This window comes from Mercenaria mercenaria, chromosome 10 (assembly GCF_021730395.1).
Source record: "Mercenaria mercenaria strain notata chromosome 10, MADL_Memer_1, whole genome shotgun sequence".
Lineage (NCBI taxonomy): Eukaryota > Metazoa > Mollusca > Bivalvia > Venerida > Veneridae > Mercenaria > Mercenaria mercenaria.
Genome location: NC_069370.1, coordinates 80127650 through 80152414, shown reverse-complemented (window position 1 = coordinate 80152414; position 24765 = coordinate 80127650). Strand labels below are relative to the sequence as shown.

Genomic DNA, 24765 nt, shown 5'->3' with positions numbered 1-24765 from the left:
CTCGCATCTTCACGAGCGTAAGAAAACACGTAACAACTTTAATATATGGAGTCTCATAAATTATAAATCAAAATTATATGAAAAAAGAAAACGAACTGTTAATGCCTGTGACTGAAACTGAGGGTACGGACCTGACTCTTGCGCGCCACGTACCTTTTCTGCATGTTTAAAATGTGTATAGTTTCATGAAACTTGTACAAGTCATTACTGGAGCATGCAGTGTTTCGGAGGTACACATTATCTAACTGAATGTACAAGCAACCGTGAGACGGACAGTAGTACGAGTAGTGTTTGCCTCCGTTCGGGAGTCTAAAACAAAAATGTGACAACAATTTAACAACAAAATTGATAGTTCTGTAAGTTTGAAAGGATCACAAAGTATTATTTTACCCTATGTCGGCGATGTTGTTGACAGTCTTATTAACACCACTGTCAGGAATCTGAGCACAATTCACTTTGAAGATGGCGCTTCCGGTAAACACGTAATTAATGCCTGCATCTAAATTACTGAAGGACAGCAGAATGTCATCGCCCTTTAATGAAAGATAAATCAGTCATCATTATTATTTAATCGTTAGAAAGGAAAATGTTGGTAATGATACAACACCCCACACAGAGCTTAATATACTCCAATATTTCAGTCTACACTTAAGTCATAATTTCATAACTTTTTATAGAATGTAGCAGAGAGATTTTGCATGGAACTAAAACTTTGCATAATAAAATGAAATTTGGATGAAAATTAAAAACATCTGGAAAAATGTTTTATTTGTATTCTTCTTTCTTGTTGACTCAAAGGTTTTCTGGATTCTATTTTTATTTTTTATCCTTCCTACTGTAACTTGTGAAAAAAACTCTCGTAATCCAAGAAAAAAAAAACGATAGACTGATAAGTAACAGTGTATCAAACCTGCAACCAGAACAAAAACTCTAAGTAAAGGGCGGATAATTCATTAAATATTGGTGCTAGAGTAACGACCCTTTTGTCATTGGATGTGGGTAATGACGAGATGTAAATATTTCTAGTTTAAAGCAAATTAATCATAAACATAAAGGAATAACAGAGATAAAGTGAAAGTGCATTCAATCATTTACCAAAATTTCCAAGTAAAAAGGGGTATAATTAATTTAACATTGGTACCAAAGTTATTGCCCTTATGTCATTTGATGTAGATGAGAAACAATTATTCTAATTTGAATCAAACCCATTCAGCAATAACAGAGATAGAGTAAAAGAGAATCAAAACTTTAAACAAATTTCTAGTTAAAAGGGGACATAGTTCATGTAATATCAATGCGAGTGTTACGGACCTTGTGTAATATGATACGGGTGATGGTGTGGAACAACTATTGTAAAGTTGGAATGAAATCACCTTAGAGGTAATAAAGGTATGATGAGAGTGTCAAAATTAACCTGATATTCTAAGTAAAAAGGGAAAATAATTCATTACAAATAGACACCAGCGTTATGATTCTTGTGCGATATGAAGGGGTGATGATGAGGAATAACTGTTTTAAGTTTAATTCAAATCTATTCGTCAGAAACAGAGATAGGGTAAGTGAATTAAAACTTTCACCTGAAATTCTAAGTAAAAAGAGGACATAATTTATGAAATATTGGTAAATCATAAAATGTGGTGAGAAAAGGTAACGTTGAAGCAAAAATCTAACCAAGGTGAGTACTCGGAACGGACGCCGAAAAGGGCGCCGACACCGGGTCGAGTAGGATAGCTCTATTCTTCGTATAGTCCAGCTTAAAATATTCTTTAGAACATGGATTAAATTACCAGATTTTAATCTGTCATAATGAATTAATAATTATAACTCGCACATATTCTTACTTCAATGAACATTCGAAACGACAGGTTGTGCATTTCACTTACTATCCTACAATTGTTAACATAGACATGGGTTTTTCCTTGAGTCCAAGTTGTCGTGCAGATCTGTGCACTGTTGCTGGCAAATACAGATGAGTAGTTTCCGGGATTTTCGACCTTCAACGTCGAATTTGGATAACATTCTGAAAGAAGTTATTGAAATATTCATCTTTCTGCTGGTATTGCCATCATCATCATATCAGTTGGTTGCTTTGTAATATATCCCGGTTTTTGTTTGAAACAGTGACAACCGGGGACACTACGAAACTTCTACCGCTTTTTAACAGGCTACTTTTCAAATTAGTCTATCGGAATCAATAGCTGAGCATAATGAGAAAAATATCTGTTTATTTCAAGTTAACTGTCAGATGTGCCTTAAAAACCGTAGACAAATAAGGAAGGCAGGCACCTCAACAATACCACTTAAAACCTTCCTTGGTCTTGCATGACAACGTTCTGACTCACTCGCTGAGCTTGCCCATGAAACAACAGAAACAGAACTAGAAGATGACAATAAGACTCAAAAATGAATAGGCTTTAAGCAACCAAGAGAAAGAAAGTATTACCGAAGTCTAACATCTGACCAGTTCTGACAACTACAGCAAAGTACACTAGCAGCACTGTATTGAGCAATCCCATAGCCTGAAAAAAAGATCAACTACGTTTAATTTTACATTTAAGGTGGTATTGCACAACTGCACAATTTCATTGTGTTAGTACTCCCAGACTGCACAATAGACATTCACAAAAATATATCTAAGAAATTATGCACCTGGATCCCTTACACATTCACAAAGCCTAGCTACACCCCTGTGTCATGTCGTCTGTGAAGAAGTTCTAATGCAACTAACAATCACTTTTTAAGTACTTCTAAGCTGCTAACAGTAAACAATAGTTAAACTTTAAGGTCTATGTCATTTTGAAATATATACACCGGGTGGGTGGTGTACATGATATTATTTCTGAGGAATCTCGAAGTTACTGTAAAACAAACTTTATTCCTATGTGACATTATGTTAAAACCATGAAGAACTGAACTCTTACTTCAATCAAAAGACTAAGTTAGAAAAGTTATAAGTGTTTTGGTGTCACAATTTTCGGTAGAAGTATTCTTTATCATCAGGCAAAAATGCGGAAAAACTAAAGTTGTGAAATTCTAAAGCTGATTGTCAAATCTGCAAATAATCAGCCTTAATGTACGAGTCCATCTCGTGAAACCGAAGATATATAAATTGCAAAAACTTAAAATCGTGGGCGAACAAATTTCCAAGAATTATATTCTAGATGAATGTTAGAAAAGTCTTGTCACATGAACAGATATGAATTCTATCTTCGACTTTCTTTTGCAAGTAATAAACTAAAAATTTCAATAAGATATTTGCTGTCTTTTAAAAACATATGTAATGCCCTCAATCATATTTACCGTCAGAAATTAAAAATGGTTTGTCCAATACACCATGCTTTCTACAAGAGTGCCAGAATATCACAATATACGCCCGTCATATAAATGTTACTGCATTAAAGTTAAGATGTTGATCGCTCGAGATAAAATGTCGTGCGCACGAGATAAGATGTTGGTCGCTCAAGATAAGATGTCGTGCGCACGAGATAAGATGTTGATCGCTCGAGATAAGATGTTGATTGATCGCTCGAGATAAGATGTTGATCGCTCGAGATAAGATGTCGTGCGCACGAGTTAAGATGTTGATCGCTCAAGATAAGCTGTCGTGCGCACGAGATAAGATGTTGATCGCTCAAGATAAGTTGTCGTGCGCACGAGGTAAGATGTTGATCGCTCGAGATAAGATGTCGTGCGCACGAGATATGACGTTGATTGCTCGAGATAAGATGTCGTGCGCAAGAGGTAATTTGATTTAAAATAAAATAATTGCATGTCCTAAACATACCACAGTAGTTATTTATAGTAACAACAAAAGGAAGTATATATCCACACAAAAACCCTTACCAGGTACAAATGATAGGTCAAAATACACTTAAAAATTAGATGTAACATGCATATTGTACCGCAGAAAAGTGGTCTCGGTTTTTCCCTAGGGCCAGAAATTAAGTTACAATATAAGCTATTTATAGTAACACAAAAGGGAAGTAATTCTAAAACTAGGGACCTGGATCTTGCGCATGACATTCCGCCTCATGATGATATACATTTATTCCAAGTTGCATCAAAATCCCTCCATGTATGAAGAAGGAATTCTTTAGATAGTCATACTTGTATCTGACTTTTGGCCTCTAAGAGTGGCCTTGACCTTAGACCCAGGGACCTGATTCTTGCGCATGACACTCCAAGAGCCAACAAAGAACAGTTCTCTGGAACCCATGATGGAATCTAGCCGGTTTTCAAAAGGAACCGAGATCTGTTTGTGATTTGAGTTGTATGTAGGTGTGGTTAACATCGAATGTAAATTGTCACTTCCATCGTGTTCAGAAGGAAAAAACAACAACAAATTTTGGCTCTTTCAGGGGTCAATCAAAGGCCATAACTCGGAACCTATAATTGGATATGACGGATGCATCACAGAATCTTTTCTTAGTCCGAAAGGGGGCAAAATTTGCCAAAAATACATGTTAGAGTTATGGTACTTGATCCAGTGAGCTTGGTAATTGATATAGAAAAAGAAAAAAATAAGTTTTAAATCTTTATGTCTTTAAGTAATAGCTGTATGAACTTGCATGCAAAACTTAAACCAGGATTTTCTAAGTCCAAAAGGGGGCATAATTTGGCCAAAATGCAGGTCAGAAGTGTGACTTGGTTCTATCAACCAGCTTTATCACCCCAAAGACACATGTGAAGTTTCAATGCAATATCTGTATTAGTTTTGGAGATAGTTACTTGCATGTAAAACTTTAACCAGGATTTTCTCAGTCCAAAAGTGGGCATAGATTGCCCACAATACACGCAGTGTTATGGGACTTGACCCAGTGAGGTTGGTAATTGTGTTAACATGCCAAAATAGCATATTTTTGCCCTTTAAGGGGGCATAACTCTAGAGCCCATAATGGGATTTGGCCAGATTTCAAAGGGAACTGAAATATTATGCCAATACAAGTTGTGTGCAAGTTTGATTAAAATTGATTGCAAAATGAGGTCCCTATCATGCTCACAACCCTAAGCGCTCACCTTTGTACAAGGCTCTCCTTGTGTGAAACTACTAGCCCGATTTTAGAATAAATTTATGCAAATAGTCCTTATGTCACCCTTTACCAAGGTTGTTTAAATTATTTTGATTTGTCAAAATACATGGCTGCCAGAGGGCGTGGTCACTTTTCCCTATATGTATAATTATAAAATTTCCACTATATACATATAGGGAAAAGTGACCACGCCCTCTGGCAGCCAGGTTTTTTGACAAATCAAAATGATTTGAACAATTTCGGCAGAGGTTCGCACAAGGACCATTTGTGTAAAATTATTCTAAAATCGGGCTGGTAGTTTCACACAAGAAGATTTTTAAAGTTTCCAGTAAATACATATAGGGAAAAGTGACCACGCCCTCTGGCGGCCATGTTTTTTGACAAATCAAAATAATTTAAACAATCTTGGTAAAATTATTCTAAAATCGGGCCAGCAGTTCTACAAATTTTAAAGAAGATTTTTAAAGTTTCCACTATATACATATAGGGAAAAGTGACCACGCCCTCTGGCAGCCGTGTTTTTTGACGAATCAATATAATTTAGACAATCTTGGTAGAGGGTGACATAAGGACCATTCGTGTGAAATTATTTTAAGATCGGACCATCGGCTTAGGAGGAGATGTCGTTTGAAGAATTTTCTATTTTTAGCTCTGCTGGCCATGTTTTTGACGAATCAATATAATTTGAACAATCTTGGTAGAGAGTGACATAAGGACTATTTGTGTGAAATTATATTAAAATTGGACCATCGGTTTAGGAAGAGATGTCGTTTGAATATTTTTTCTATTTTTAGCTCTGGTGGCCCCTGTGTGCAACCAAGCGGAACCGTGTGAACAACTTTGGTAGAGGACCATCCAAGAAACATCCATGCCAAGTTTTATCAAAATCCATTCAGTGGTTATGAAGGAGATGTCTTTAAAACACAATTGTTGACGACGAACGGACGCACGGACGCAAGACGGACACAGCGTGATCACAATAGCTCACACAAAGCATTGCTCAGGTGAGCTAAAAATAGAATATGGACAGTTGAAGTACATAATTATGTTGTAAGACAAACTACATATGCTCCGCAATTCTTCGTTTTGGCATTTCGATCGTGTTCGGGTGGACAACTTTGAAAATGGCCAATAAAAAATTTGCAATTAGAGCGACAGTATCTAGGCTCATCATCATCATCATCATCATAACATCAACATCATCATTTATTTTTATCATCATCAACAACAATTACATCACCATCATCAAAACCCTCATGGTCATATCATCATCATTAGTCATATCATCATCATCATTGTCATCATCAACAACAAGATCATCATCATCATAACCATCATCATCATAATCATCGTCATTATTATCATCATCACCAACAACATCACCATAACATAACCTGTATCGTCATAATCATCATAATAATTAGTATTATAGATCTATCATATCACCTATCATTTATCACTCCTATATTTATCTTTTAGTTGGTAAAATGTATCGTCATGTCTATTCTTTATGACACGCAGATATCCATTAGATTTCTATACTTCACATTGTTTTTATGAACATTTACTGTCCATGAAATAAACAAACGTGTTTGTAAACATGGACGGAATCACAGAAGGGGAAGAAGCATTTTATAGAAATATTTTGATGGCAAAATACAATACATATCGTAGCCCTGACCAACCTATAAACCGGGCCAGTCTATTTTATATATTTATGGTCAGAAACGCAACCTATATGTTACATATATAAATATGTACATAAATTGTTAATAAAATAGATCTAAAATAAAATAAAGATATACAAAAATGGTCAGAGATGTTACCTCTATAAAGTGTCGAATGCAAAAGAACGCATGTATTAATTTTTCTGCCTTTTATACACATTGGAATTCGACCGTCTACACACAGAGGCGTATTTCTTTCTCGTCACGGAACAAAATCGTACTATATGTCTTAAAATTGACTAAGGTAATAAGAACACTGTTCTGTTCATATTCATTGCCAAGTATAATACATCAAAAGTTGATTTTAAATATGACAATTTTGAGTTGCTATATGGCTGGTGTGTCTGCACAACAATACGCACGTGTTCTGAACATGCTTCTGTCAATGTTTCGAGTACTCCGAACAGCAAATGGAATACGCTCAAGGTGTTTCTTTACACAACCCACGGAAATTTCGTGATGCATGAAACACTTCTTGTTGTACCGAGTTGCTGTTTGACAACGATTGTATTCAGGTTTTAATTGGGTAAGTGCATACAAATGTTCATATTTTTTCTAGTTTTGTTAGGCGAATAATCTAATATAACAGTATATAAAATGCGTGAATTATATCAAATTAATTCTAAAGTATGTTAGATTACAATCAGATAATACATGTAGGTGTCAGATAACAGGATAATACTTATAGTGTTACCGGCGTGTTTTCACGCGCTGGGGATCCAAGGGAACGTTATTTGGGTAGCAAACGAGCCTCAGTGAGGCCATATTTCTATATGTATATAGCCTTTATAGGCAAACATTTTCCTACAGACAGAATTTCTTTGTGTACTGACTGAGAAACAAGTTAAAGCTACTTCCGCCATCTTGAATTTAGAGTGACCTTCATTTGCGGGAACCAAAGCTTTCAAATGCAGCTGTTCCATAACACAAAAACAGCTCAGTTTGCAAGACCTCAACTAAATGTAGCAATCCAAAAAGTAAAATTGAAATTTCGAAATAAGCAAAGCTGATATTTTAGCTGTAATTTTCCAAATTTTCGGTTACATTTGCAAGTCCTTTTCAATTATTTATCAAAACTTCATGAATGACTAAAGTTAGTTCAATGTTTCAGTTAATGCATAAGAGAATCGTCTTACTGAATAGAACTAAACTTATTAAAAAATCTGTTTTCAAATCTGACCACTTCATAATATATTAAAACGAAAACACATGCTGCTATTTTTAGCATACATAAAATGTGTGGACAAGACTTTTTCTATGTATGGTGTGCCAAACTGCATAAAATTGTAAAACAAGTCTCAGACATAATTTAAACAAGATTTAGCAACGATCCAATATTCGTTTCAAGGTTTGTGCAAGTTTAATAAAGGTTTACTTTATTATATGGAATTGATTTATTTACGCGCTGCTTATCTCACGGAAAATTCGGCGGAAATGTATATTTTCGGCACTTTCTGCGATAACTACCGAAATTACTAAACGTAACTTTTTCACACATACGTAGTTGTATATTTATAAATTATATAAAAAAAATCGAAATATTTGCTTTATCACGATATATTAAATATTTTTTAGACAATCTTGAAACATCGGGCCACTGTATTTCCGCATACTGGTCCGGGAGAAGTTAGACCTTATTGTGACGGATATTCCTTATTAGATGTTTCTTGTGTCGAAAACTAACCAATTTTGTTTTATCCATGTTTTACACAATTTGAAATTTTATGCAGAATGTTTAAACACAGTGAGAATAAATCGCAGAAAAATGCACAGCCAAATACGTAAGGAGGTAATACAATTTGTATTTTTTTTAGATAACTATACGAAGCATTTAGAAGTTTTTAAACAAAACGCAATCAGTTGAACCCTTCGCTCAAAAACCTGATATTTAAATCAGGAATATCTCAAAAGTATTTTTTATATATTGGTTCTTCGTTATAGAATGATATTTTTTTCACACTTTCACAGATTTAAAACTGATAATAAATTTGCATTGCAATTCCGGCATAGAAATGGACACTGACTTTACATTACTGCGATGTTAAAAGCGGAAGCAGCGGTCCAGTGCAAACACTGTCTCACGAGTTCTTCGTCTGAAAATTACGAACATTGGGATTAGTGTCCAGTATACACCTAAAATAATAGTCTTGCTATTTGCCGATTGCACACATGCTTTATGTCGTCATTTATATAGAGTAGACTTTGAAATATTCGTACACATGCATAATCTTATAACCACTTTAACGTACGTTCTCTAAAATTCTAACATGACCAGCGAATAATCTACGTACATGTAGAGCAAAATCTATCTCGGGTTATCTCGCGTGCAATGATATCATCTGATCCAGGTGCGTAGCACGGTCGTTAAAATGTAATATCCATTTTTTCTAACACTGTTGATACTAGTATATCGTGTTATAATGGAAATAACAAGTTCTCAAGTGTGCTTCGTCGTAGAATAACCCGAATTTTTCGTTCTTATGCGAAACAATATTTGCATACTAGTGCTCTAAGCACGTTAAGGGTAAAAACTGCAATACCCTGCATTGCATACCAGTACTCTAAGCACTTTAAGGATAAATACTGCAATACCCTGCATTGCATGCCAGTACTCTAAGCACTTTAAGGATAAATACTGCAATACCCTGCATTGCATGCCAGTACTCTAAGCACTTTAAGGATAAATACTGCAATACCCTGCATTGCATGCCAGTACTCTAAGCACTTTAAGGATAAATACTGCAATACCCTGCATTGCATGCCAGTACTCTAAGCACTTTAAGGATAAATACTGCAATACCCTGCATTGCATGCCAGTACTCTAAGCACTTAAAGGATAAATACTGCAATACCCTGCATTGCATGCCAGTACTCTAAGCACTTAAAGGGTAAATACTGCAATACCCTGCATTGCATGCCAGTACTCTAAGCACGTTAAGGGTAAAAACTGCAATACCCTGCATTGCATGCCAGTACTCTAAGCACTTTAAGGGTAAAACTGCAATACCCTGCATTGCATGCCAGTACTCTAAGCACTTTAAGGATAAATACTGCAATACCCTGCATTGCATGCCAGTACTCTAAGCACTTTAAGGATAAATACTGCAATACCCTGCATTGCATGCCAGTACTCTAAGCACGTTAAGGGTAAATACTGCAATACCCTGCATTGCATGCCAGTACTCTAAGCACGTTAAGGGTAAATACTGCAATACCCTGCATTGCATGCCAGTACTCTAAGCACTTTAAGGATAAAAACTGCAATACCCTGCATTGCATGCCAGTACTCTAAGCACTTAAGGGTAAATACTGCAATATGATGCATCATACTCAAGACTAGGTAAACTGCAATCCTCATTGCATGCCAGTACTCAAAGCACGTTAAGGATAAATACTGCAATACCCTGCATTGCATGCCAGTACTCAAAGCACTTTAAGGATAAATACTGCAATACCCTGCATTGCATGCCAGTACTCTAAGCAGTTTAAGGATAAATACTGCAATACATTGCATTGCATGCCAGTACTCAAAGCACTTTAAGCAGTTTAAGGATAAATACTGCAATACATTGCATTGCATGCCAGTACTCAAAGCACTTTAAGGATAAATACTGCAATGCCCTGCATTGCATGCCAGTACTCTAAGCACTTTAAGGATAAATACTGCAATGCCCTGCATTGCATGCCAGTACTCTAAGCACTTTAAGGATAAATACTGCAATGCCCTGCATTGCATGCCAGTACTCTAAGCACTTTAAGGATAAATACTGCAATGCCCTGCATTGCATACCAGTACTCTAAGCACTTTAAGGATAAAAACTGCAATGCCCTGCATTGCATACCAGTACTCTAAGCACTTTAAGGATAAAAACTGCAATGCCCTGCATTGCATACGAGTACTCTAAGCACTTTAAGGATAAAAACTGCAATGCCCTGCATTGCATACGAGTACTCTAAACACTGTAATGATAAATACTGCATTGCATACTAGTACTCTAAGCACTTTAAGGATAAATACTGCAATACCCTGCATTGCATACTAGTACTCTAAGCACTGTAATAAACTTCGCGTCAATTAAACTTATTCGGTACTGTTATGGTAAAAAGAGGTTAAATTTGATTTTGCAGTCGTGAAAATATGCCCGTGTTTACTGGCTCATATTAAACTTTTATGGAAATTGTCTCCTTAATTATTTTTTTTCTGAATAAGATCTGGACTATGAAAGTGAATAGATTTATAATGTTGTTGATTCGCGCTCAAGTAAATATCCAGGCGGTGACAGTGTGTTCCTGTGGTACGAACTAGTAAACCTCGACGTATCTGTGGTAGTGAGCTTTTTTTCCACAAACTGTGCACGAGAACCATGTTCAGCGCCGTCATTAGACCCTACGCCTCTGGCAGACGGTGACCTCCCTGTTTCCCTTCCTTTCAAGCATTTCCTCAACTCGATTCACAAATTGCTGTCTGGTTCACAGATGTTCACAAGAAATCGAATTGACCACTCCTCCAATGAGTTTTAGCCTTTTTAATGGATGGCCGATATTATGTTTTTATTATACCTCACATAAATGTCCAATGCAAATTTCCCATTAGTTTAACTTGAATAATATATCATATTCCCCAGTGATTTTATATCACATGCGCAAAATCGTAATTTTCAATTTCTGCGCAGGTGATATGGTCCATAATTTCATATCACATGCGCAACAGCGTTATTTTGTTTTTCTGCGCATGTGATATTATTATTTCATATCACCCGTTGAGAGATTGATACTTTGGAATTGATTAAAAGACGGAGTTGATAAATTTTCAGACGAGGCGCTTATATGATTATACGTTAGGATTAAATTACCTTTTTCTGGTGCTCTTGCATGTGCGAACACGGCCGAATTTTCTTTTTTATGCTTCGTGCAAAATATTTCGAAAACAATTTTTCATCAAATATTGAATCGAAACTACCATAATAAGTTTTGAAATGATCTAACTAAGAAAATGAGTGCTCATACTTATGTTTCATTTAGAAAACAGAAAGTTATCGCCGTTTTTCGAATGCTAAGTACTGATTGACGCCATGTTGAAATACTAGAATAATTATAGGAGTCAGCGATATGTAAACGTCTCGACTAAATCTATCAAAAAGTCTTATTACAAAGCAAAGTCGCCACAAATTATGAGTGCTAACAAGTAAAGACTCTTTGATTCTGTCTTCATTATTAGGTTAGTCATTACTTTTTAATGTTAAATACATTATTATGTTGATTTTCCAGTAAATGCTTTGACCCTTATACGTTTTCGGTATAATAAAATAAATATTGCTTTCCTGAGAGGGTGATATGAAAAATGTTCACCCATCGAAATATGAATATAGACCTCGGCTGGCGCCTCGGTCAATATTCATATATCTCGCGGTGAACATTTTTCATATCACCCTTTCAGGAATGCAATATTTATATAATATGAAATGTAAGCGTTAATAGAAAATCTATGAACAAGATAAAAAATAACTTTTTCTCATTTTCGATGTTTTTTTGATGATCAAAAGCTTATCTTTGACGTCCACATCACCCATGTATTTATTAATCCCCCGCCGTGGCGGAGGGATTATAGGAATGGTCTGCGTCCGTCCTTCCGTCCGTCTTTCCGTCCGTCCGTCCGTCCTTAACAAAATCGTGTCCGGTCCATATCTCCTAAACCCCTTGAAGGATTTTCATGAAACTTGGGTCAAATGATCACCTCATCAAGACGATGTGCAGAACCCATGAGTCAGCCTTGTCGGCTCAAGGTCAAGGTCACAACTCAAGGTCAAAGGTTTGAGCCTGCCATTTTGTGTCCGCTCTATATATCCTAAACCCCTTGAAGGAATTTTATAAAACTTGGGTCAAATGATCACCTTATCAAGACAATGTGCAGAACCCATGAGTCAGCCATGCCGACTCAAGGTCAAGGTCACAATTCAAGGTCAAAGGTTTGAGCCTTCCATTTTGTGTCTGCTCTATATCTCTTAAACCCCTTGAAGGAATTTTATAAAACTTTGGTCAAATGATCACCTCATCAAGACGATGTGCAGAACCTATGAGTCAGTCAAGCCGGCTTAAGGTCAAGGTCACAACTTGGGGTCAAAGGTTTGAACCTTCCATTTTGTGTCCGCTCTATATCTCCTAAACCCCTTGAAGGATTTTCATCAAACTTGGGTCAAACGATCACCTTATCAAGGCGATGTGCAGAACTTATGAGTCAGCCATGTCGGCTCAAGGTCAAGGTCACAACTGAAGGTCAAAGGTTTGAGCCTTCCATTTCGTGTCCGCTCTATATCTCTTAAACCCCTTGAAGGAATTTTATAAAACTTGAGTCAAATGATTACCTCATCGGAACGATGTGCAGAAATTATGAGTCAACCATGCCAGCTCAAGGTCAAGGTCACAACTAAGGGTCGAAGGTTTGAGCCTTCCATTTGGTGTCCACTCTGTATCTCCTTAACCCCTAGAAGGATTTTCATCAAACTTGGGTCAAATGATCACCTCATCAAGAACTCATGAGTCAGCCATGTCAAGTCAAGGTCAAGGTCACAACTGAAGGTCAAAGGTTTCAGCTCTGTATCTCCTAAACCCCTTGAAGGATTTTCATGAAACTTTGGTCAAATGATCACCTCATCAAGACGTTGTGCAGAATTCATGAGTCAGCCATGTCAGTTCAAGGTCAAGGTCACAGCTAAAGTCAAAGGTTTTACCCTTTCACTATCCATAGCAGTGGCGGGGGATTTAGCTGTCTTTCAGACTGCCTTGTTATATTTGGTTACGATCTTGTGTTTCTCGTTACTACTTAGACTGGCTCCCGTCACTAGGTTTGTTCTTATTTACATAAATCAGTTTTCTTCATTTAGAGGGAAGTAACTCAAGAATGTTGTTTCTATATTGATATTTTATTGCCCCTGGCTCCAAACAGGTGTATGGTTCAGCCATCAGATAGAATTGTGCTATATATATGTATTTTAGAGTCTTAAAATTTCTAATAAAATGTGTCCTGTATTAATTGAAAAAATAGCCATGCAGCCAGGGAGCCAGGCTAGCTAGTTATTATTGGGAAAGTATTCTACAACTTAGGCTTATAGACCGTAGCGGAGAATGCTGGAGGATGCTGGGACGTATTCATTGAGGTCCACACCACCCATGTATTTATTATATTTGGTAACAATCTTATGTTTCTGGTTATTATCTAAGCTGGCAGCGTGGAAAGTGCTCAACGTTTTTACTCTTTTTTTATTTATTTTCCTTGAATGTCATGCAAAGAACGGCGCCATTTCTCTCTTAAATTTTGATCCTTTATTGTAGCTGTACGCTTTTGATTGCATTTGGCATCATGCATTTGACGTAATGCTCCGGTCAAAATTATTTTCAAAAACTAAGAGGCTAATCTATAGCGGATGTGAAAAAAAACTGTCAAAATATACATAATAAAAACTGTTAAACAATGTGTCTTTTTTCAACGGGTTACAAAATGTAGATATTTCAAAATGTTTTGGATTATGGTGCGAGTAAACACATTTCTAAACCACTAAGTACTCTGTATATCTCGTTTTCGCCGGTACTGTTCATCCTGGGCTTATTGATCAGACCCATGTACCACGGAAAATAAATACTTTCGGTTCATTCATTATTAGTTTTCTCTACCAGTGAACTTTGATTTATAGTGTTTTAGTGCTGGAGCAACGCTACGTGTACGAATGAACTGTGCCACATACTAGTATAGTCTGTATGCTATCGCAAGCGTCCAAAAGCTTATTTTATTAGACAATATACATTTTAAAACCGCCTGCCCTATATATGTGTCGTTTTTTTAATCATTGCGCAAACTAACCACCAAATTTATGAAAATTTGATATATATTTTGATACACAACGAGTAATTGTGTTTGTGTTGGAAATGATTTCTTATTTTCATGTGGTATTAGAAAATTATTGAAATATTTTGATTGCCTGCATTTTAAAGTTTATTTCCCCAACATTTATACTCTAATCATGATTGAAATGTAACTTTAATGTAGTGGTCGGCGGAACTCAAACAGGAACTGTACGTAAGAACTCATTTATTATCTGCTAAAACTGCCATTCCTTATTCAACGAGAGTTTTTTTCGATGTTTCGAAGTTCGATATTTATAAGTTAAAGAACAGCGAATTTCGGGGAATGAGAAGTCGTTAATAACCGATATTTCGATATGCTATTACCTATTTTGCTGTATACTGCCTCTCACCCCTCCCCATATTGTCAGAGACCGTACGCGCTGTTAATAGGTGGCAGGCTGAACTTTGGAAACATAAGCGTGGAATTAATGGTTCAGGTAGTACCGTATAAACATACATATTTTTATGTCATCAACTTAATATCAATTTGTAACTTGTTCATCTTTGTCACAATTTTTATCATTATGTTAATTGTGAACATGAATGTCAAATAAACGTAGGCTTGGTATAACGTTGAACGGTTCTGGCATATGTTTTGGGCCACTCTCATCAGCAGCATTGATGTTACTATTTTGTTCCGGCGGAAAACACTTCAATCCATATGTTCACTATTTTGAAAAATGTTACGCTGATGATATTATACATGTCCAGGTGTGTAACGTCTTTCCACGTACGTTTCAATTATCATAAATGTTTCTCTTTCCAAATACTGTCGTCGTATGGAACAGGCTCTGATCTGAAATTGTTCTGCCCACGCTTCGATATTTCAAGCAGGCAGGAAACCAACGTACATGTAGTTTGTTGTAACAAAGTGTATTATTAACCTAATTTTACTGGATGGAAAAAATATGAAATAACTAACATACAAGTAAAATGCTTTAAGACAGAAAACGAAACGTTCACATATGTGTTATACAATTGTAGGGTAGAAAACATACCTTAGTTATACAAACTTCACCGTCTATATTCAATGAAAGCGCAAATCCCATTCAGAACTAAGGACAAATAAATTGTTTCGTACAATATATATCATACAAATTACATAGTTACGTTAACCATTATGCATTTCACTCAAGACAAGACGGTATAAACAGGGGCTCAGTGTGCCAAAAATTTCGTTTTCACGCAATTTTTATAGGTATACAGTATCAGATAAAACTACATAGACAAGTTCAGTTATCAACGTAATTGAAGATTTACGGCGCTAAATTTCACGTAGTCGACGTCACGGTGGAAATGACGTCAATAAATGTGCAAAATAAAAACTATTTAAATTTCATCAAATCTTCTTTTTAGCAATAAAATACTGAAATAAACGTTCCACATCGTTCCCAAATTGAGCGGGTTTCGGGCCAGAAAAGTGGCCCTCTGGCAATTTTAGAACATTTGTCGGGCCACAAAAGTGGTCCTCTGGCAGTCTTAGGGTTAAGCACCGGTATCTTTGATTTTTAGCTTACCAGAGCACGAAGTGCTCAAGATAAGCTATTGTGACCGGTCATTGTCCGGCGTCCGTCGGTGTCCGTCGTCTGTCGTGTGTCCACATTTGCCTTGTGAGGCCACATTTGTGACCCAATCTTTATGAAACTTGGTCAGAATGTTAGTCTTGCTGATTTCTATGTCAAGTTCAAAACTGGGTCATGTGAAATCAAAAACTATGTCAGTAGGCCAGATCAAAGGAAAAGCTTGTGAACACTCTAGAGACCACATTTTTTATTCAATCTTTATGAAGCTTTGTCAGAATGTAAGACTAGATGATCTCTAGGTCATTTAAAAAACTGGGTCATATGGGGTCAAAAACTAGGTCAGTAGGTCAGATCAAAGGAAAAGCCTGTAAACACACTAGATACCACATTTTTAACCCAAACGTTATGAAACTTGGTCAAAGTGTTAATCTTGATTATTTTAGGTAAGGTTTAAAACTGGGTCATGTGGGGTTAAAAACTAGGTCAGTAGGTCAGATCAAAGGAAAAGCTTGTGAACACTCTAGAGACCACATTTGTGACCTAATCTTTATGAAACTTGGTCAGAATGTTAGTCTTGATGATCTCTAGGTCAAGTTCGAAACTGGATCATGCGGGATAAAAAACTAGGTCAGTAAATCAGATCACAGGAATAGCTTGTGAACAATCTAGTGACCACATTTGTGCCCCAATCTTTATGGCACTTTATCAAAATATTAGTATTGATGACCTCTAGGTCAAGTTTGAATCTGGGTTACGTTGGGCCAGAAACTAGGACAGTAAGTTAGATCACAGGAATAGCTTGTGAACACTCTAGTGACCACATTTGTGCCCCAAACGTTACGAAACTTGGTCAGAATGTTAGTCTTGATGATTTCTAGGTCAAGTTCGAAACTGGATCATGTTGGATTAAAAACTAGGTCACCTTGTCAAATCAAAGGAAAATCTTGTGAACACTCTAGAGGCCACAGTTGTTACCCAATATTTATGAAACTTAGAGAGTTTGGCTTGATGATTTCTAGGTCAACCTTGAATTTGGGTCATGTGGGGTCAAAAACTAGGTCACTAGGCCAGACCAAAGGAAAATCTTTTCAACACTCTAGAGACCACACAATTTAAGTTTGAAACTCATGAGAATTAGAATGTTTGTTTTGATAATCTATAGGTCAAGTTCGAATCTGGGTCATGTGGGGTCAAAAACTAGATCACCGGTCAAATCAAAGGATGATCTTTAGGTCAAGTTCAACTCTTGGTCGTGTGGGTCAAGAACTAGGTCAGTATGCCAGATCAACTCTAGTGAGCGATATATAAGGCCATCATGACCCTCTTGTTAATGCATATTTCCGTTTAAAATTTAATTTCAAGTCAGTACACAAATTTAAAGAAATTATGTCTGTAGGAAAAGTTTTGCCTTTGTACAGATAGAAAACTGTCAGTTGTGTCTTTAAAGAGGAAAAAAATATTTACAGCATTTTTGCTTTCATTTAGGTTGATTTTGGTCAGGATCATGTCTCTGAAATTTTCACTTTTCTATCAGCAATATTTTCGACCAGCTCGCGGTCCTTTTTAGTTTTCTGGTCAGAGATTTTCAAAACTGAAACAAACTGTTCAGTGCAAAAGCTTTATGGTTGATGAATTGAAATGAAATGTTTAAATTTAACCGATAGACAATTAAAAGACCATGGCAGGTATTTCGATGATTTCATAAACAAAACGATTGCCCACCATGATAGCCGCCCAAGTTTTCAGTCTCAAAGTCGCACTGGCTTCGGCCTTTGACCTACTGATCACAAAAAAATTATGGGTCATCTAATGAACATAGGCAATCATTATAATGAAGTTTCGCACCAGTAGCCATAAACGTCTTAAGGTTTTGAATGTAAACTGTTTCAGTTTCAATGTTACTTTTCCTTGACATTTGACCTGCTGACCACTGAAACAGGGTCATTGACTAATGACAGACAATCGTCATATTGAAATTTGACACCTGTAGCCTAGAACGTTTTCCATTAATTGAGAGGAGACCTTTTTCACTCTCAAGGCTGTGACCTTGTCCTTTTAACTACCGACCTCAAAATCAGTAGAGCTATTTTATTATACGCCCGAAGGGACGTATTATGTTATATCCCTGGTGTCCGTCTGTTCGTCCGTTAGCAATTTCGTGACGGTCTGTAACTCTTGAACCCCTTGAAGGATTTCAAAGAAACTTGACACAAATATTCACCACATCGGGACAACGGCAGGGGGATGGGCGTATTTTGCATTTTGCAGTTCAAAATGGCTTTATTTGTTTACTTTTTGACCTAACAAAGAGTTCGTTTTGTACAGGAATTAAATTTTCATGCACGGCTACGATTTTTTCGTCGCTATAAACTGGCACTGTACCTTCAATAACTTTTTAACAAACAAGATAAACATGTAAGACCAAAAGCCGAGTGAAGATAAATTATATGGCTACCGACTGGGCGTTATCGTTTGAAAATTTGTATATAATAAACACACTTACCACTGCAAAATGTGTCCTCTATTAGGTCAAAAAGTAAACAAATAATTTTAAAGCCATTTTGAACTGTAAACAGCATTTTTCTCGCCTAAAAAGCAGCAAAATGCAAAATACGTCCACCCACTGGGACGTGCAGAGAACATGTTCTGGATGGCTCGCTTCAAGGTCAAGGTCACACTTAGGGGTCAACGGTCATATGAGTGCGTTTTGTGTCCGCTCTGTAACTCTTGAACTGCTTGAAGGATTGTAAAAAGAACTTGGCACAAATTGGACACCAGTTTCAGTCTCAAGGGCACTATGACATTGTCCTTTAATCTACTGACCTTAAAATCAATAGAGCTAATCTGTTGACCCCCATGTAATCAACCTATGACGTTTGACACCTGTAAAACAAAGTTTTTTTCAGAGATAGCGAATATACACCGTTTTCAGTCTCAAGATCACTGTGACCCTGACCTTTAATCTACTGACATTTGTGAAATTTGATCTGTAATCTACTGACTACATGTAATTAGCCCATGAAGTTTGAGGCATGTAGGCGTTCTTCGATTATCCACCGGAAACGGACAGATGGATGGACAGACGGACGGACGTTCCTACATATGGATTTTTTGTGGCTACACTTTTGTTCTTTCTATTGTTCTTTTAGCCACGCAAAAGAAAAATAGCCACATAAAAGTTTACGGAATGAATGACATCAAAGAAAAAGAAAGTACAGCTACCTATTGTTCTTATAGCCACCTAAGTATGCAAATGTAAGCTCGTACAGACGGACAGACGGACAGTTGGATGGTTCGACTACTGTATGCCTCCCCGTTTTGTGTGTGGAAGGGGGGAGGAGGGGTGGGGGCAAAGGTGCATAAAAAGACATTTTATGTGTATTGCAGCCCCGAGATATATAAACGAAAAGTAAGTATTTTTATGTTTAAAGAATGATACAGTATACAGTAAGATTTTTACCGTGCAAACAAGATAATTGAAATTGCCTTGTTAAAGTTTCAAGTTATTTTAGAAAATATCACAAGTACAGAAGAACATGACGTCTGCTTCAAGAGTTCTGGCGACTGTGTTTGTAGTGATTGCGGTATGTACGTACCATGTCCATGCTACCCATTCCCACGTAGGTAAGTATTTAAAGTTCAATAAAGGTATTTGATAATTTTTACCTTCTTTTCTTTCCATTTTAGGAGTACTTTATTCTGTTTGGATTGTTTTCGTTTAAATTAACGTGACTTTACGATACGATGCGTGAATTTGTACAGAGACAAGCGGTGGTACGATGCGACGAGCGACATTTTTAGCATCGAAATGTCGCCCGCCTATTGTTTATGTCTGCTCGTCTTTTCATTTCATAAATATTTCGAAATCAATTAAGAAATCAGAATAATTTTCAAAAGTTTTTAGAATAGTCAAGGTTGCGTTTAGAAGGGAAATCCAAATCCAATTACATTCTAAACTTTATTTACTTTCATTGTCTGGTTAACTGGTTAATAACAATTCCATCTGACTTTGTAACGTTGTGTTTCTCTGGTATTATACAACAAATAGGTCATGTAACGTGATTATACTTTTTGTTACAGAATGCTTTCCTAACAATACGGTAACGCTGACGAACCCGTTTCCAGACACTTTGGTCCATGGTGTGGCAATAGATTCCGCAAATACGTGCAACTTGACTTTCTCCGATAATCATACTTTGGTTACAATGACTGGGTGTTCGAAGGTAAAAACATAAAATCAAGTGTTGATAAAGTGTATGCACTTTTATCTATAATCTCGCTCCGATTTGCTTCCCACTCACCACCTTCACCATCCCCCACCCCGCTACACACAAAAGCAGACAGCAATGCATTTTAGGGTATCTTTCGCCTATATGTTACGACACAGAATTCTTCAAATAGTACAGCTTTTGTAAACACCATTTCTACGGAGTTGGAATCCGCGTTTAGGTCAACTTTTCTTCTAAACTATTAAAGCTATTGCTTTGAAATTTGCAGCGCTTGTTCACCATCAAAAGCTGCTTCTGTACAGCAAGAGACATAACTCCATCCTGCTTTTAGCAAGAATTATGGCCCCTTTTAGACTTAGAAAATGTCAGATTTCTTGGTTAAGTTTCGAGTTTCAGTCAACTTTTCTCCTTTACGGTCTAAGCTATTGCTTTAAAACTTGGAGCAGTTATTTGCCATTAAAAGCTGATTGTGCACAGCAAGTACCGTAACTCTACATTGCTTTTTGCAAGAGTTATGGCCCCTTTTGGACTTAGATAATCGTGGGTAGGACAATATTTCCATTATACAGAGACAAAAAAGTCAGAAGAGCGTCTGCACCCGCAAGGCGGTGTTCATGTTTGTACTTCCTGTGACTTGAATTTCTTAATATTCTTCGTCAACGGTTTTCCTGGGATACTGTATCCACTACAACCCACATACCCACATCCCCCGCCCCGACTGCAACCCGCATACCACCGCCCTCACTGCCTTGTGTTTATTTCAGTTCCAATTGATTGCGTTTCTTGAAGTGATTTCGTGTTTACATATTGCACATTTACACCTCTAACATAGCACACCTTTAACCCATCTCATTTTTAGCTCGACTATTCATAGAATAGTAGAGCTATTGGACTCACCCATGCGTCGGCGTCCGCGTCCCGATTTGGTTAAGGTTTTGTATGTAAGCTGGTATCTCAGTAACCACTTGTGGGAAAGGATTGAAACTTCACACACTTATTCACTGTGATAAACTGACCTACTCTGCACAGGTTCCATAACTCTACTTTGCTTTTTTACAAAATTATGCCCCTTTTTCGACTTAGAAATTCTTGGTTAAGGTTTTGTATGTAAGCTGGTATCTCAGTAACCACTTGTGGGAATGGATTGAAACTTCACACACTTATTCACTGTGATAAACTGACATACACTGCACAGGTTCCATAACTCTATTTTGCTTTTTTACAAAATTATGCCCCTTTTTCGACTTAGAAATTCTTGGTTAAGGTTTTGTATGTAAGCTGGTATCTCAGTACACACTAATGGGAATGGATTGAAACTTCACACACTTGTTCACTGTCATGATCTGACATGCACTGTATAGGTCCCATAACTCTACTTTGCATTTTTTTTCAAAATTATGCCCCTTTTTTGACTTAGCAGTTTTTGCTTAACTTTTTGTATGTAAGCTGGTATTTCTTTATCCACTTATGGGAAAGGATTGAAACTTCACACACTTGTTCACTTTAGGAGCTAATAAGCACTGTGAAGGTTCCATAACCCTTTTTCCCATTTTTACAAAATTATGCCCCTTTTTCGACTTCTGTATTCATTCAGTTGACAATACTGTTGAATAGTCGAGCGTTGCTGTCCTCCGACAGCTCTTGTTAATCTTCAGGTTCTTTTATTTCGCGATTTTGTTTCTTACAGGCCCATCCCGACGCTAAAAGTAACCCTTTCAAAATTTGCTGTTATTAAAAATTAAAAAATCTTCGGCGGCGAGCTTCGTTGTCTTCTAATATTTCTTGTAAAGAATTAAAAATACTACTTGAGTCTACTCGACTCTAGACACGAAGCTGGGTAGGTCATTTTTGTGATGTGTTTGTTCTTTGATTATTTCTTTTTCACAGGATGAAAATATTGTGGTACAACTTACGGAAGTAGAACACCTGAACGGCGTGGTAGGGGGAGCGGGAAAAGTGCTGGTTAATATAATGTGCCAAGAAATAGACGAGGGCATTGAAAGAAACATCATGCAGGGCCTCACTGCCAAGTAAGAATTTGTATATTCTAAGACTTTTTTTTCTTTTCATTACAACATGATATACCAAGTTCAACTCTGTAAATACGTATCATACTTAACACGCGCCTTACACTTGTATTGAGACTACTGTACACTGAGGTAATTGCATGAGCACTCTCAAATCAAACTAAAATGTGTCTACATGTAATTGGAGTCTGGTCATAAAAGGTTTGCAAGAAGTCAACCCAATGCTACAGCTCCGACAATTAGGTCCATCTAACGTTTTTTTCTATATATGTACATTCACAAATCTACGAAAAATTACCAATCCAATCTTTGAGGCTTGAAGGATTCTGACATTTGATGAAATCTTGGTTTAAACATATCTTTACAAAGAGATGACATGAAAATTTAATATAATGGTTTAGCAGATATATATGCAGTCATACAGAATGCCCTGTTTAATAAAATTCAGCATTGTAGAACAGATATACCTGAAGTCCGATTTCTTTCGTTAACTTTTAGCCTGCTGGCGGCATGTGATTCTGCCTTTGCGACCAGTGCAGACAAAGATCAGCCAGCACATCCGTGAAGTCTGACCATAGTCTGCACTGTTCGCTATTCAGTCTGTAAACTTGCAGTGGACACCCCTTCGAATAATAAATAGTATTTTCCAGATAGAATGATGGACCAGTCTATTTTAGAAATTAAGCAGGCTTTCGTAAAGAATCAAATGGACACAAGTTAGCTTATATGGCAGTTATCAAAGCTAAAAATGGTGGAGGAAGACCCACGGTGTCACCCCCCCCCCCCACACACACACAACACACACAATCGGGCATTGATTCAGGCACGAGCGGGCACCTGGGTAGAACCTCATATCTTCAGTAAGCCAGCTGGGTAGAACCTCATATCTTCAGTAAGCCAGCTGGTAGGAACCTCAAATCTTCAGTAAGCCAGCTGGGTAGAACCTCATATCTTCAGTAAGCCAGCTGGGTAGGAACCTCAAATCTTCAGTAAGCCAGCTGGGTAGAACCTCATATCTTCAGTAAGCCAGCTGGGTAGAACCTCATATCTTCAGTAAGCCACCTGGGTAGAACCTCATATCTTCAGTAAGCACGCTGGGTAGAACCTCATATCTTCAGTAAGCCACCTGGGTAGAACCTCATATCTTCAGTAAGCACGCTGGGTAGAACCTCATATCTTCAGTAAGCCACCTGGGTAGAACCTCATATCTTCAGTAAGCACGCTGGGTAGAACCTCATATCTTCAGTAAGCCACCTGGGTAGAACCTCATATCTTCAGTAAGCCACCTGGGTATAACCTCATATCTTCAGTAAGCCAGCTGGGTAGAACCTCATATCTTCAGTAAGCCAGCTGGGTAGAACCTCAAATCTTCAGTAAGCCAGCTGGTAGAACCTCAAATCTTCAGTAAGCCAGCTGGTAAGAACCTCAAATCTTCAGTAATCCACCTGGTAGGAACCTCAAATCTTCAGTACGCCGCCTGGTAAGAACCTCATATCTTCAGTAAGCCACCTGGTTAGAACTCATCTTCAGTATCCTGTACCAATCTTCGTAAGCCACCTGGTTAGAACCTCATATCTTCACCCCCGTAAGCCACCTGGTTAAACCTCAAATCTTCAGTAAGCCACCTGGTTAGAACCTCAAATCTTCAGTAAGCCACCTGGTTAGAACCTCATATCTTCAGTAAGCCACCTGGGTAGAACCTCAAATCTTCAGTAAGCCACCTAGGTAGAACCTCAAATCTTCAGTAAGCCACCTTGGTAGAACCTCATATCTTCAGTAAGCCACCTTGTGAGAACCTCATACCTTCAGTAAGCCACCTGGGTAGAACCTCATATCTTCAGTAAGCCACCTTGGTAGAACCTCATATCTTCAGTAAGCCACCTTGTGAGAACCTCATACCTTCAGTAAGCCACCTGGGTAGAACCTCATATCTTCAGTAAGCCACCTTGGTAGAACCTCATATCTTCAGTAAGCCACCTAGGTAGAACCTCATACCTTCAGTAAGCCACCTGGGTAGAACCTCATATCTTCAGTAAGCCACCTAGGTAGAACCTCAAATCTTCAGTAAGCCACCTTGGTAGAACCTCATATCTTCAGTAAGCCACCTTGTGAGAACCTCATACCTTCAGTAAGCCACCTGGGTAGAACCTCATATCTTCAGTAAGCCACCTGGGTAGAACCTCATATCTTCAGTAAGCCACCTGGTTAGAACCTCATATCTTCAGTAAGCCACCTGGTTAGAACCTCATATCTTCAGTAAGCCACCTGGGTAGAACCTCATATCTTCAGTAAGCCACCTTGTGAGAACCTCATACCGTCAGTAAGCCACC

At 37.5% G+C, this 24765-nt stretch overlaps 2 protein-coding genes across 3 annotated transcripts in view; one reads left to right on the top strand and one right to left on the bottom strand.

Moving 5' to 3' along the window:
• LOC123561172 (uncharacterized) overlaps nt 1-6991 on the bottom strand; it is a 42666-nt gene extending 35675 nt beyond the window's left edge. Inside the window, exons 1-4 of one of the 2 annotated variants that reach the window (XM_045353401.2) lie at nt 6857-6991; nt 2444-2519; nt 1842-2020; nt 391-533 (exon numbers count right to left, since the gene is read on the bottom strand). In XM_045353401.2, coding sequence (XP_045209336.2) covers nt 391-533; nt 1842-2020; nt 2444-2516 — 395 coding nt within the window. In that variant the 5' untranslated portion in view covers nt 2517-2519; nt 6857-6991. The remainder of the gene's footprint in view (nt 1-390; nt 534-1841; nt 2021-2443; nt 2520-6856) is intronic. The other variant, XM_045353402.2, reaches the window with a different exon arrangement.
• A 185-nt stretch (nt 6992-7176) lies between these two features.
• Nucleotides 7177-22442, top strand: LOC128546468 (uncharacterized). The gene is made up of 4 exons (XM_053517017.1): nt 7177-7283; nt 19692-19803; nt 20260-20402; nt 22296-22442. Exons 2-4 carry the CDS (start codon nt 19716-19718, stop codon nt 22440-22442), a joined length of 378 nt encoding a protein of 125 aa, XP_053372992.1. The 5' UTR covers nt 7177-7283; nt 19692-19715.
• The last annotated feature ends 2323 nt before the right edge of the window (nt 22443-24765 follow it).